Source organism: Lampetra planeri, chromosome 26, assembly GCF_965212315.1.
Source record: "Lampetra planeri chromosome 26, kcLamPlan1.2.h2, whole genome shotgun sequence".
In the NCBI taxonomy this organism is placed as follows: Eukaryota; Metazoa; Chordata; class Hyperoartia; order Petromyzontiformes; family Petromyzontidae; genus Lampetra; species Lampetra planeri.
Window position 1 is genome coordinate 5,547,784 of NC_136132.1, and position 14,955 is coordinate 5,562,738.

General features: G+C 45.0%; 1 protein-coding gene across 3 annotated transcripts in view; it reads right to left on the bottom strand.

Annotated features, from left to right (window-relative positions):
- Positions 1 to 3,321: 3,321 nt before the first annotated feature.
- LOC144727623 (core-binding factor subunit beta-like) overlaps positions 3,322 to 14,955 on the bottom strand; it is a 74,716-nt gene continuing 63,082 nt past the window's right edge. The window contains exons 5-6 of one of the 3 annotated variants that reach the window (XM_078606577.1): positions 10,554 to 10,646; positions 3,322 to 9,702 (exon numbers count right to left, since the gene is read on the bottom strand). In XM_078606577.1, the coding sequence (XP_078462703.1) occupies positions 9,631 to 9,702; positions 10,554 to 10,646 (165 nt within the window). In that variant the 3' untranslated portion in view covers positions 3,322 to 9,630. Of the gene's footprint in view, positions 9,703 to 10,553; positions 10,650 to 14,955 lie in introns of all 3 variants that reach the window. The other 2 variants (XM_078606575.1, XM_078606578.1) reach the window with 2 other exon arrangements.

Genomic DNA, 14,955 nt, shown 5'->3' on the forward strand with positions numbered 1-14,955 from the left:
GCCACCCATCACTCCACCATCACCTCAGTTTGCTGCCACCCATCACTCCACCATCACCTCAGTTTGTGCTGCCACCCATCACTCCACCATCACCTCAGTTTGTGCTGCCACCCATCACTCCACAATCACCTCAGTTTATGCTGCCACCCATCACTCCACCATCACCTCAGTTTGTGCTGCCACCCATCACTCCACCATCACCTCAGTTTGTGCTGCCACCCATCACTCCACAATCACCTCAGTTTATGCTGCCACCCATCACTCCACCATCACCTCAGTTTGTGCTGCCTCCCATCACTCCACCATCACCTCAGTTTGCTGCCACCCATCACTCCACCATCACCTCAGTTTGTGCTCCCTCCCATCTGCGGCCATGGAAAGGTGACAAAGCAGTGGCCAAGTCTGGCGTGAGTCAAGCATCAAGCCCAGGGGTCGGAAACCTGCAGCTACGGAGCAGCATGCAGCTCTAAGTGACTGCTTTGTGACCGTTATTTTTTTTTAATTAGCATTAAGGACCACCACCGTCTTCGTATTCACCACGTGCGTTGCGGCTCTTGAAAATTGTAGTTGTTTTTACCATATTCAAAAAAATGTCTCTTCTTGTTATTTTTTTGCCGACCCCTGAGCATGAGAACAAACAAAACGTACAGTACGGTGACTACTGCTGACACAACGTAGCGTTGTGTTCGCAGATTTATAAACGCCGCAAATGAGAAGTGCGCATCTTGACTTGAGAACAGAATCAATGGGACGGGCTCCAGCTTCCGCGGCTCAATTTATTTGTGGAATTTAATTTCTCGTAGAACGTCACTGAATTTTTAAAAAGCATTTTTTCGCAGAATTTAATTCTTGTACAATTTAATTGGACTTCACACAGTTGGCTGCAACAAAAAAAAAACCTCCCTCGGGCCACCCAAGAGAGAGATGTGATTCTCCCAGCAAGGCGAGGGCTTCCAACAAAATAACGGCTGGCCGGGCCTGGTGCCAAATCCAGCACGTGTGGATCCACGTGGGCAATACGTGCCCCAAAGGGAACTCTTGACAAGAATGAACATCTCTCTCTCTTTCGTTTCCTGCCACTCAAACATCACAACCTGACGGCCAGAGTTTAAACACATTCCTGCGGAGGGAGCTGGTAGGAACGTTGGGTTGATCGGTCAATGGCCAGGGTCAACGGCGGCGTGGTGTATTCCGCAAATTTGCCCGACTGCGAGGGCGGGCACAAGCCGGCGTGAGTAGGTTAAACGTTGAGGTTTATAAGGGCACCACGGGGTGACCAGCCCCTCCCCACCCAGCCCCACCCCACCCTCCCCACCCAGCCCCTCCCCACCCTCCCCACCCAGCCCCTCTCCACCCTCCCCTCCCCACGCAGCCCTTCCCTCCCCGCCCAGCCCCTCCCTGCACGACGGACGGACACAATAACCCCCTGTGGGCTGGTGGAACCAGTGGATTCCTACCAGTAAAAGAGCGCAGAGACATTCAAACATGATACCAAATCCCAAACACCGTTTCATTTCAAATAAATTGCTTCTCTCCCGAGACACAGCGTGAAGCAAATATAATATATGCAATCAGCACATAATGCCCTGCGATTACCATCTGTGTGGTGTTGTGTGTACGTTGAACCTCTTTCGCACCGTACGTAGCCAACCGTGCTAATCGGAGGTGCGGGGGGAAGGACAACACACTAAACACAGTTATAAATAAATCAGTTTGAAATCTAGATGATTTCAAAGTGCACACTCCAGTGACTTCCTAATATCGGAAGAGCGTTCCAGACGGCCACAGATGCGCATCTGAAAGCGCCGCGATGCGGTGACCACCGTTTTTGTTCGGTGGTCAGCCCAAAAGCCTCTGCGAGGAGGACCGGAGTTCGCGTGATGGTTTATGCTCCTTGACGAGATGAACAAGATCATTTGTGGTTCATTTATGGCAGTAACTTCGTGTGTAATGAGCGCGACGTTACAATGAATTCGTTCGGCAACCGGAAACCAACTCAGCAGCTCGGCGAGCACTGGACGGACACGGTCGGATCTTGAAGTACCCGTCACGACACGTGTCAGAGAATTTTGTACACGCTGCAGATTGGTAATATCTTTTTTTCCAGACGTCCCGTAGAGTAGTGAGTTGCATTGAGCGGGCAAAGTGCTTTCTTAGGGGAAATAGATAAAACACACAGCAATAACGTGGGGGCGGGTGGGGGTGGTAAATGCCACTGTGATTTTGATTTTAATATCGCAAACATTTGTTCTGCTGTTTAATGCCAACGTTCATCGCAACCTGCAGCTGCCCACGTTATTTATTTCAAAATAAATAAAACCCATGGAACCATTTGATTATACAGTCATGTCCTGAGCAAAAAAAAAATTTGCTTATCATGGATTCGCTACAGGTCTCTGACAGGTAAAACAGATTTGTATCCTAGTTTAACTGCACATTTTACAGCATGTGTTCCTAGTACATCCAGAAAGAAGATTCTATTTACGAGGTGCATAATGATGCATATTGATTGAATAAAAAAGAAATCTGTTATTAAACTCAATGATTCATGCACTGAATTGTTCATGGATACATTTACTATGCACAATATGTGCTAACTATACACTGATCCATTTAGGCTACTGTGCCCGGCAACAACAATAAAAAGCGATACAAATTAGACCGTAAAAATATAGACAGAAAAAACATTATTGATCGTTTAATCTGGGAAGTTCAACCGACTGATTTTTTTGGGTAGCGGTTGGGTTTACCGTAAAACCGAATGAAGCGGTTACGATTGGTGTATGATTAGATCTGTGGAGAATGTCAGAGTTACCACAAAGTGGTACACATGTTTTTTGAACCCAGACGGATTTGAAATCTCAACCTTGTGATTATGAGCCGCCCGCATGACTGCCCCTCTTATGATTAGAACACCAATATGGCTCAGAGATTACGCCCACTTTCAGTGTTAACACCACGGCTAATAAGCACAAAAACATTTTGAACCGGTTAAAACTGTGAACTAAATCCTTATTTTTCTTGGGGAGGGGGTGGGGGGTGTTGGAGGGGGTTGATTCGGAACAGAAGTTTCGCTTTTTGGTTTAATTTCAGGAAAATGTGCGGTTAACGTGAGTTCACAGTTCGGTTCCACTCTGGTTTTAAATCAAATCGTGACATTTCGATTTAAAGCTTTCGTTACTGCATTTCACCACAACTGATGTGGGTGGGGGAGGTGGTAAATCATTGCATGCCCATTATCGACGACTTTAAAGATTCCTTGACTTTTTAGGCGAAGGCGTGCAATTCACTTGGCTAGCAGAAAGTGGTCAAGCTCGAGACTTTTTTGTCAAAAGATACTTTATTGCAAGCATAGAATGAGAAAAAAATGTTTAAATATTTTTCCAGGTGCTCCGGTTAAAAAACAAAACTGTAAGCATGTTTGCATTGCTTGGTACTCATCATTTGGGGATGCGCACGCACAACACAGAGTGTCATTTTTATCTTTTGGGCCGCGACTCCCCCCGCACCGAAAAAACGTGGCAACAGATACGGTGCTTGTTCTACTTTGAAGTTATCTTACAGATTTAAGTAAATAAAATGTAAAACAATTAAACAGACCCATTAACGTTCATTAATGCTCACTTTTCTTTCCATAATAATCAAACATTTTAACATATTTGGAACTGACCAAGCATGCAATATTAATTTATAGTGCATATATTTAAAAAAAGAAATGAAAAAAAAACATCCGACATTTCAAAGAATGATTTTTACGTAAATACCGCTGGGTTTCATTTTAAACCCTGCAAGGAGCGATCTTAACGAACATCAGACTGCACTCATCCAGCAAAAATGGCCCATGTGACCTGCTGAATGTCACCATTAGAATTCACATTCTCACTCGCGTAACATTTAACAACACCACACATTTTCCTGCAGGATCCAAGCGTAAAAAGAGCCATACATGATACATCCATTATCAGATATCTTTGTTGAACGGGTTATGCTAATAATAGTTAAATGTAAAACTGTCGGTGATATGAAAGCCAGATCGTCATTATAACCAGTTGTAAAACAATTATATTTATATTACGCTCAGAGTGGTAAATCATGTCAGCGTAGATTTTTTTTCCGTTAAGGGAGCTGAAAGGATTAAAGATGATGTGACATGAATCTTTTTCAAAATAAATGTAATTCCAATATCCTTAGTAATGGAGCCAACATTCGAATTTAAAAAGTTAAGTAAATTAAATAAGAATACAAACCATGTTATTAAATAAACATCTCTTAAAAGCACATTTTCAAACGAGCACACATGCAATCGAGTGCAAGCCAGCAAAGTGACCCACGCGGTTCTACACAAGTTGATATCACTTGAAAAAATAACAAACTCGTCCGTGTTTTGGGTCAATGGGATTTTATATGGCTTTCACATGGCTGAGGCAACTCTGAAAGAACGACTCTCTCGTACATTCGTACTTTTCCCCCCCCCCATCAACACAATTTAAATTATCTTTTAATTGTCCAACACCATTAGCAGAAGAGAAAAAAAATGCTCTTTTTATTTTATAGATTCCTATGCCTATAAACATTCCTGACGGCATTTGCGAACGGCAACAGTGCATCACAATCGTGGCCACTAAGCAGAACTTGCAATTAAAAAGTAAGGGGAAAAAAACCCTTAAGGTGATGATTGTACGTGCGAGCTGCGTTTGATTCGATATGTGTTTGGCAAAGGAGGGCAGAAAGACTAGCACTTTGCCTCCTTATTACATCACACCTCTCACGATATCCCCCACCTCCTAGGGAGCTATCGACAAAACCCGTGGAGCAGGTCACTATTTTCTTGGCGCAAAAAATGTCAATGAAATGTAATGCTTCTTGTTAACCAGAGCTCAAACAATAAAGGCAACGAATTGCGACTCGGAGAAAATATTGCTAGTGCAAACCAAACAAAGAGTTAAAAATGTTTGGAAAATATGTTTTCGTATCATGCAATGTGATTTGAAAGATTCAGTTTAATTACTGGTGCACGACCCCTCGCCCAACGCTGCGTATACCATACGGTATTTTGTAGTCATGTAAATAAGAGCCTACATAACCACTGAAGCAAAACAAAGAAAAAGTCAAGCCCGGAATGGGATACAAAAACAATCGGGGGGGGGGGGGGGAGAAAGAGACTGAAAATGTGCTAACACACAAAAAGTTAAATCGTAAAAACTCGGTCAAACGAACCTTTTGACTTATTAAACCCATCTTCTTGGTTCTTTCGGTAAAGTCACGTAGAAGGAAAATAATAAAAATAAAACATAATAAAATAATTCTGATTCTTCACCTGAGGATGGCTGCTTGCGTTGTGGCCGAAACGTCGTGAGAATATTTTATTATGTTTAATTAATATTTTTATTATTTTATTATTTTCCTTCTACGTAACTTTACCGAAAGAACCAAGAAGATGAATCCCTGCAGTCACGAAAGCTTTAAATCGAAATTTATTAAACCCAAGCAAAAACTGGACAACAACAAAATAACACTGCGTGGCGACAAGCGGAGGGGAACGGCGGAGGGGAGCCCATTGAAAACCGTAATTCGCAAAGGGCCACAGACAGTCCCAGCGTCGCTTCTCGCCGCAGGGACTTCTCCCGCAGCTGACGGGGGGAGGGGGGGGCAGGCGGCGGTGGGAGGCAAGACGAAGCTCCGTCAGAAGCCTTCTTCACCTCTCCTCTCTACTGCTTGTTCGGTTTTAAAGACACTCGCCCAAATTTGCGACCGGACTAAACGCTCGCTCGCCCAAAGACACCCGCCACGTGCTCACGGAGCAGCCGATGGAGCGTCTGAGGTTGAGAGCACAACTGATAAAAGAAAAGGAAGATATTGTGAACTGGACCGGCGGGATTGGGCAACGCTGCAAGAGCAACAGATGTGAAAATAGCCAAACAATTTAAAATGTAAAACGCCTTAATGGGTACGAGGGGCAGTGATATGATTTTCATTGGACACTGGTGGCATTTGTAGACTCGCTCGCACTCCTACTCCGTTTTATTTTAATGTAGCCGCGTGCCCAGCAGCGAATCGAGTCCGCTACATCATTGCTATATTTGCAGGATGCTTAATTCCGATTCCTATACCCAGGCAATGCAAACGTCGATTATCTCATTCTCAAATGGTTTCGGCTTTATAGTACTGTATCACAATCACTGTTATCCTCAAGTGGTTTTAAACGCTTTACCGTGTCACGTGGGATGTATTTTGATTCTGATAGCAAATTAAAACATGTTTCCAAAGATCATATTGTACAGTGATAACTATTTACGTGTTTCCTTCAATGTTTCTTGAAATGTACTATTTTGTATTGGACCTGTATATCTGTTAACGGATCTAGCTTTAGGGATTGTATAATTTTCCACTTTAGGATGAATTTTAATACTGCATTTGATTCCCCGTAAAACTTGTTTGAAAGGATATTTCCTGAACGCTGTGGTTATAAGATGCAGGCTACACTTAATGCATTCCGTACAACAGTTTAAGCAAAATTAACAACAATGAATGCTCAAGCCACATCCCATACCTATAGATGAACAATAAAAAATAATACAATTGATAAAAAAATATCATGACCAACATATTTCAGTTTTACAATCTACTAATTGTGCTTTTGTTTTCCAGCAGTGAGACCCATAAAGAAGCGTACGCGAGTAAGATTTGCAATAAGTGGTGGCGTTAAGTTTCCACCGACATCTTAGGTGCCCATGCTTGCTGCAGCTGCAAGGGTTAAAACAACACACACGAGGCCAAAAACAGAACATCAGCAAAGCGTCCGCCTACGAGACTTATTTAAAAACGAGCACGAAAAAGCTTTGATCATAGGTCAAACATGGCGATGATCTATCCTATAAAATAAAGAGTGTACAAATCAATAATAATAAACACACACACACATGTATAAAAACAAAACGTAATAGTGCAAAACAGACAATGGCAGTTTCTGTAACAGCTGAGATACGCGAATGCGGAGGGGTAATACGAAGGACAACCATCACAACGTTGGATTAACGTTGGGGGTATTCAAAAAAGGTGAAACGTGATGATGAACATACAACTCGAGGTCCCATTGCCAAACAACAACAAAACTATTGGAGGCAAAGATCCGTCCACAGTTTGCATTTGATGAGAAACGAGGCCTCCCCCCTCGAGGTTATGAACGATTGGTTTCCATTCCTCGGGGGCATCTTTCGCTATATATAAAATAAACTAATTAGGACTTACGTTACGTATCGAATAAAGCGACAGCTGAACTTTGCTTTGAAGTGACACGTAAAATAATATTTATAAAAAACTAAGTGATTGGATGTGTTGGTGCTGTTTAATTTGCTGCACGATATCTATACAGAACTACACAGCTGTAGTAATTGTGTGGTTTACATAATTCAGAATAATTAATTGATCAAAGGCTGCTAATTTTAACCCGCAAAAAAGGAATTACAATTTAGGCTCAACGTTGAAGAACATTTGCTTGTTTTTTTTGACAACGAAGCTAATTTCGCATTTTTTCTTTGTTAAGTCAGAGTACACCACCCACTGGAACGAGATGATTAGTTAGACTTCAAATGACCTCTCTTTGCACTGTAGGCTCGTTATTAAACTTGTTATCTGCTGTGCATTAGTCAATAGTGGGGGAGCGGGGGGGGCAATACAAACTTCACCATAAATGGAGCCAATGGGGTTTCCGGGGAAACCAAACAGAGATAATGTAAAACTAACCCAACTGCATTAGATCATCAACAAATGCAGCGCCACAATTTAGCAGACGCAAAAAACGTAATTCCTGTAACCCCCGCGCATGGAGAAAGAAGAGTCAATTAAGTTTCAAGAAATTGGATGAGTTGTATTTTGGGCTGTGAAGAATTAAGTGGAAATGTTCAATAATCACTGATTTTAAAAGATAAATTATTTTCTCTTCGTTTTTAAAGAAAAGTTTGTGGAGTCATAAAAAAGGGAATAATTTACATCCACTACGTTTACAAACCGATGCTATCTCGTTCTAATAAAAAAACATTACAAACCGATTGATGATAGCATAGATCCCACCCCACAAAATATATCCCCCACCACCACCCGAGCATACGGGGATAGACTAACTTAACGTGTGATATTCGGTAATATTTTTCAAAGAAAATAAATACACATTGATCCCAAACGTTTACTCGCGCTTAAAGCACAATTGGGCCCTACAAAAATAGGGGAAACGGTTTTCTCCTCAGGGACAAAAGCCTGGAACGAGATGATTAGTTAAGATTCACACCCGCTTTGAAAAGGCCGAGAGTTTGAAACAAAGAAAAACGTTAATATAACCACAAAATAATAATCAGACATTCCCGTGTGAAGTGTATGTTTACCCGTCGTGTTCGCTTTTAAAAGGGCCAGGTATGATACATTTTTAAATATTTGATTGATCGTACCTGCAAAAACTAAATTTAGGAAACATCACAATAATCCTACTTTCTCTTATGCTTGTGTAAGGCCCCGTTACCAGTAAAGATTAATGTCTTGGCCAAACTGCAGCAAGGCAAAACTGGGAATACAGATCGTCGCTAAACACCTAATTATTTTATTTATACATCGCTCTAAAATTCATTTGTTGCGTCATTAATTTCCAAAAACGGGTGAAAACTGCCCATGTGAATTTGATGTCAAGATTAAACTCATTCCCCCCTATCCCGAGCACTGCCGAGAAACAAGAATTGTAAACAGACTGCGATTATCCACAGCGAAATGCCGCTCAGTCCGAAGCGTGATACAGAGACGATTTGTAACGCCGCGTCACGGAATAAACGGAATTATTCGTATCAACTTTCAAAGAAAAAAAAACAGATCGCTGCAACGCATCTGCACATCTGCGCCGAGGTCAGTTGCCGAGGTTATTTACGTCGCAGCGCATGGGGATGCTAGGGACTGAGATTCCCGAAGGTTTCCAGTTATTGATCACGAGCAGTCTAAAGAGAGAGGGGTGGGGGGGTAAAATTACATCCGACATCACAGCGACGGCTTGCCCTTTGTTGCTCCTCCACAGGGTCACTCTACTCATCTCGGAAATATCTCCAGGAGGAGAAAAAAAAACTTTCCATGCACGCTAAGTCCTTCTCGTTTCTTTCATCGTGTTACATGCCTTTCTCTCTCTATGTATATCTTTTTTGGCGTTTTATCAGTTAACAATGCACTCGTATGGATTCTAGGCACCTTTTTCCCCCACCCGCCACCCCCCTCAAGAAATAAAAGCCAATGCATCTATCAGATGACTCCCCCTCGTGCACAAGTTTATTCCTGTCCCTGTGTGATGAACGCAGCGGGCAAAACGTCGAGCAGCTGCCCCACGGAAGGCTTCTCCACACGATGACGGCTGGTGGGACAAGCCCAGGTGCCCGCCGCCAGCTGCTTAAACGCTGTTTCTCTATATTCGCGAAATTAAATTTTGATTGTAAGAAGAGGAATATAAAGGAAGCAAGAGGGCATCTTGTTTAAAAAGTTAAAAGAATCCAACGCAGTTTCGTTAGCTTTTTTTGCTCTCCTTTCGAACTCCATAAAACACTTTTTTGTAAGTTTTTCCGTTTTTATTCAGGCAGTGATATTTATCGGGGTTCTTGGTTTCGTTTAGCGGAGCTTGAGTTCGTCTGCGCTGTTCATGCCTCCAGAGTTGGGACTCGTGTCCGGGTGTCTCCTCCCCTGGGTCAAAAAAATAAAATAAAAACACCACACATGCGGACACGCACACACACGCACAATCTCAAAACGCACACCGGTGGAGACGTACATAGTCGCACGGGAACACGCGGAACACAAACACACGCACGCGAACGTACAATCACACACACACAACAAGCGCGTGCACACAGAGATATGCTACGTAACACACGTTGACACAGGCACACACGCAGGTGCAATTGTGCGTAAGCCAAATCAGGCACGGTAACGTATACCCACAAGCACACAATCATAGGAACACGCGATTATGCCCATTGTGGTTGTACTAGAGACATTTATTGAGCATTGAATACTAACAGAAACAACGTGCACCATTTTGTCAGAAACAGAAGATGACAATTTTATTTTACAATCGGATTTCAGTAATTCGTGATGAACGGTGCATTCCATCTTGTACGGTTCTGCGTGTAACGCACGTGCGATCACGTACACACTCACGTACACACGCGCACGCGTGCATATGCGCCAGAGTCCATTGGGCAAACTGACCTCTCGCGGACCCCAGTGCAACGGGGGGCTCAAGATTCCTAGCCACGCACACCCAATGGGCAATCCGAATCCATCTAACCACTTCCCCACCACATCGAATCAGCCTCGGACGTTACACTCAGAAGCACCCCGTCGACGCTCGCACCCTCGACAAGTCCGTAACGGGCGCTCACTAACTGCACTTGCCATCAGCAGTTGAACCCCACTGACAACGGGGGGGTGGGGGGGGGTGTGGGGAGGATGGGGATGCAGCACTGAGAGAGGGCCGAGGCCACGCCTGGCGGCGCCGACGCCGCCGTGTGTCGCCGAGAGCTCTATCTGACCTCCAGATCCTCGCGGTGCACCCGCTCCCGGTCCTCAAAGTCGCGCGCTCGCCTGCGAGCCTCCTCAAACGCCTGCTGGGCCAACAGGTCCTCCTGCTGCATGCATGCGGACACACGCAGAGACAGAGATCCCCACCCCACCCATCACGCGGAGCCTTTAACAGACTGTTGGGGCAAGTGCTGTTATAGCGAGCAGCACCTATGAAGGCCGGCACGGCGCATGAGGGGGTGGTTGGCCAGCACCACGCACGGCCACCTTTTTCTCCCCATTTAACACTAATTCGACCTAGGGGAGACCCAGGACCAGGTTCAAATAATCGTCGCCGATGTTGGCTTTGAGTGAGAATCCAACTCGGGTCTCTGCCGGTGGGTTTGAAGCGCAGCGTGCTAACCACTGCGCCACCGCTCCCCAAGCACAGACACATGCACATGTACACATGTGCATGTACAAATGGACAAAGAAGCACAAAGACAGAGATCCCCCCCTGCCCAACCCCTGCCGCCCGTATAGCCTCCGTAGAAAGTTGGGGACAAATAATAAATGTTGTTAGCGGGCCCCTATTAGGGCTGGTATGGCACACGAGGGAGTATTGTGGTGAGCAGTGCCCAGCCTCCTGTGTCTCCCCAGTGCTGATGTTTACGTAATGCACCAGGTACTCAATTCAAGCCAAGCCAACGTAGTAGAGGCCCAGGTACAGTGTCACTGCTCCGCTTTGCAAATGCCAAGAATGGAAACCGTGTGCTTAGCACCCTGCAAAAGCTCTCCGCCAAAGAGCAGCCAAACGCAGAATGGCATTGATAATGCAGGGTGCTTCAAAAACATGTTAACACTTCTGAGAATTTGCAACAACACCTCGTGATATGTGCCTCCGGGCTCTGGAGACAACCTGGAGAAGATTCCAGCCACGCGTTGACAATGATGGCGAACAAGTGAGAGACTGACTTTTTGAAGCGCTTATCATGTTACAATGTATTATCAATTATTTTTCATTAAAAACGATAGTCCCATATAAGTGTTAAAAAAAATTTCGCCACCTTCACCTAATGCATTACAATGCATACACCCACCCCGGTGCTCGTAAATGCTGACATTGCGTTAGCGAACACAAACATGCTTCTCGATGCAATGTCCAGACAACCACCGACACGGAGGGAACAATAATTAAATTTTTTGAAACTATTATCGTTTAAAACGTCGCTTTAATGGTTGGCAGCAAAGGTCACATCCCAGGCAGTCGGCGTCGGCGCACACAAAACATGAAACGGACAACCCAAAAAATGTGCAAGGGATGCGCACATTCCGCGGGGCATTTTTTGTTGTTGTTCGGCTAACTTGGATCTAAAGGGCGGGGGGGTGTGGAAATGGGGATCTTTCGAAGGCAAAGCCGCGTGTTGTGGGGTTACGTTCGCAGCCACCGGCGTGTGGGACAGAGCACAACGACGTTCAAGTCTCGCACGAACCCAACACCCCCCCACCCCGTCTGCTGCACGGCACACAAAGCCCGCGCAATGGGCGGATTGTTACCGAAGAGGGCGCTCTGACCACATCACAGTGCCATAAAGACACGAGAAGCAGTATTACAGAACCTTAACACGTGGGAGGCTTTCGTGACCAAAATCATCCATAATACAGGTTTTGTTTGGGTTAAATCGCGTAAATATATAAACGTGTCGTTAAACCCGCCACCACCCGACACGGACAATTAGTAAGGTTTGTCACGTAAACAGAACGTTCCAATTCGTCACTAGTACAGCACTAACCGGTGTGTTGGAGAGCCAAGCCACAACAATTTACAATCTGAGTACGACGTTTCGCCAGTAATTACAACTAGCTTCATCAGGCGACAGCCAGATTTGTGGAGAAGTCCACCTGTTTCGTTCCTTAAATAGAGGCGTGGATGTGATGACAACACTTGTGCGCTCTTCTTTCGCCGGAGGGACCGAGGCTCGTGAACTTTCTTTCAGGAGAGTCCCGCCAAGGACTTCGCAAGTTGCGGCCGAAGGTTGCTACGTATAATCCCAACCGAGGTGTGATTCGTGTACGTATAGCTACGTGTGTACAAATGACATCTGTAAGCTTTGGCAATAAGATGTGCGGGGTGGGAAAAAGGGGTAGGAGTGTGTACATGCTAAATCCCCTTCCAAGGTAAAATAAAGTATTCGGGAATACCCTTTTGGCAAGGCTGGGAATGGCGCCCTGAAGGATTGGTAAGGGGGCAATTTTACAGCAATGAAAATTGCAGCGAGAAACATGAGGCTTCATTATCACACGATTTAACAGAATGGTTTGTTTGGGCTTTGATAGCTCCTAAACGTTCTCACGCAGCTGCCTGGTGCGACGCGCATAAAAGCGCCCATTTTATTACCTCGCTAAACGTGAACAGATTGTTCTTGAAATGCCTCTCCCGCGGAATTGCGGAGTCGCACCCACAAACGCGCGGCGCAGCAAATGCCAGTGTGCACGCACTCTGACGAGAATGCAAATGTTCCCATATCTGGTTGCGATGTTGGCATGAGTGCTGTGGGCAAGTGCGGTCATTACTGATGGTGGCAAGCATGGCCAGCACCATGGCCAGTTGGCTATGTATGGTGCGGAGGAAGTTGGACATAGTTTAACACGTCGGCTTTCGCGACCAATATCATCGATAATACAGATTTTTTTTTTGGGTTAGATTCCGTAAATATAAATGTGTTGTTAAACCCACCACCACTCGACACAGCCAATTAGTAAGGTTTGTCACGTAAACAGAACATGCCAAATCCGATTACTCAGATTGTAAATGTTGTGGATTTGCTCTCCAACACACTGGTGTGCTGTACTAGTTACAAATTGGCATGTTTTGTTTACAAGACAAACCTTACTAATTGGCTGTGTCGGGTGGTGGTGGGTTTCACAACACATTTATATTTACGGAATCTAACCCAAAAAAAACCTGTATTATGGAAGTGTAGCATACACACACACGCAACACTCGGCAGCCACTTTTATCAGGAATTTAACCCAGGTCATCATAATTGTAACGCAGCGCGCAAAGCACTCTCCCACCACTCACTGCAATGCACAGTGCGCGCACAAAACACAGACGTACACACAGAATGCAGGGCAAGACTTGTATAGTAACGGACACCAGCACGAACACACACGCAGATATGCAGCCGCACCCACCCGTGGGTGCGTGCCCACGTGGACTTGCTCACCCTCACTCACGCAGCCGGTCTGCGCCTCCCAACAGTGACTTGTCTCAATGAACTCTCAGCTGGTTACGCAGTCCACGCGTTATTTTGACCGTCAGCCGTGTTCGGCGGAGAAGTTTGTACCTCGGAGTCAGGCTAAGGGATGGTTTGGAGGAATAGCGTTCCGCGATGAGGATTGGTCCATGTATACTGCCCACTGGCTCACTGGTGCTGCCCCGACTGCCGCGGCTGCCCCCGAAGCTCATCATCAGCATCGTCGTCGTCGCTGTTGACGACGGGCCCTGGTTGCTTCATCTTGGGCTGTGCTGCAGCGTCGCTCCCTCTCCTCGGTCCCCGCGTTACCCTGCCCTATCTCCCCCCCCCACCATCCCCATTGCCCCTTCTCTAGCGAATGTGATTTTTTTTTGCTTAATTTTTGTAAAAGCATCTTGAGATGCGAGGTGCGTTGACAAAGTGTGGAATTTGAAACCGGTGTTACTGTCGTATTCAGACGAGGACACGGCAGAATGAAAGACTTAAAAAAGCGGGGACTGACTCACAACACACAGCGAAATCACACACGTGCCACGTGTCATATCCACATGCTTTTCAGATTTTTATTTTTTGAGGTTCCACATGAATAAACGTCTATTTTTTTTCTCGTAATTTTTGCTCCTCTCTACTGCGAATATTTAAGAAATGCATGACGAGTAAACCGACAATTGTATGACTAATAAAAGTATGTAAATCATAATTACAGCCGTGTATCGTAATAATTCCATTTTAGTTAAAAAATAAAACAAAGTAAAGAAAATGGGACGGCTCAAAAGTGCACGAATGGTGCATCGGGAGATGCATACTTGGAATTTACGCTCAAAGCGACAGAAATAGGAACACATGGATCACAGAACAAATGCAAATCAAACATTTCATATCGACTGTTCATGAGAGTAAGCGGGCCTGGGCAGGATACATCACGAGAAGGGATAATAGCCAATGGACAGCAACGTGGTACGACCCCCAAAGGAATGTTTGCACCCAAGAGGAGGACTCTCGCAGAGGAGTGAGATGGATTTCTGACGGCATGGGGTGGACTTTAGCCAGCAGTAGACAGTGGTTGATGATAACAATACAGGTTATTGTAGAAAAGGCCATAAAAAAATCACATTTCTAAGAACAATAACAACCCTCGCCCACTTTTAAGAGTATTCATACACACAAAGGGCAA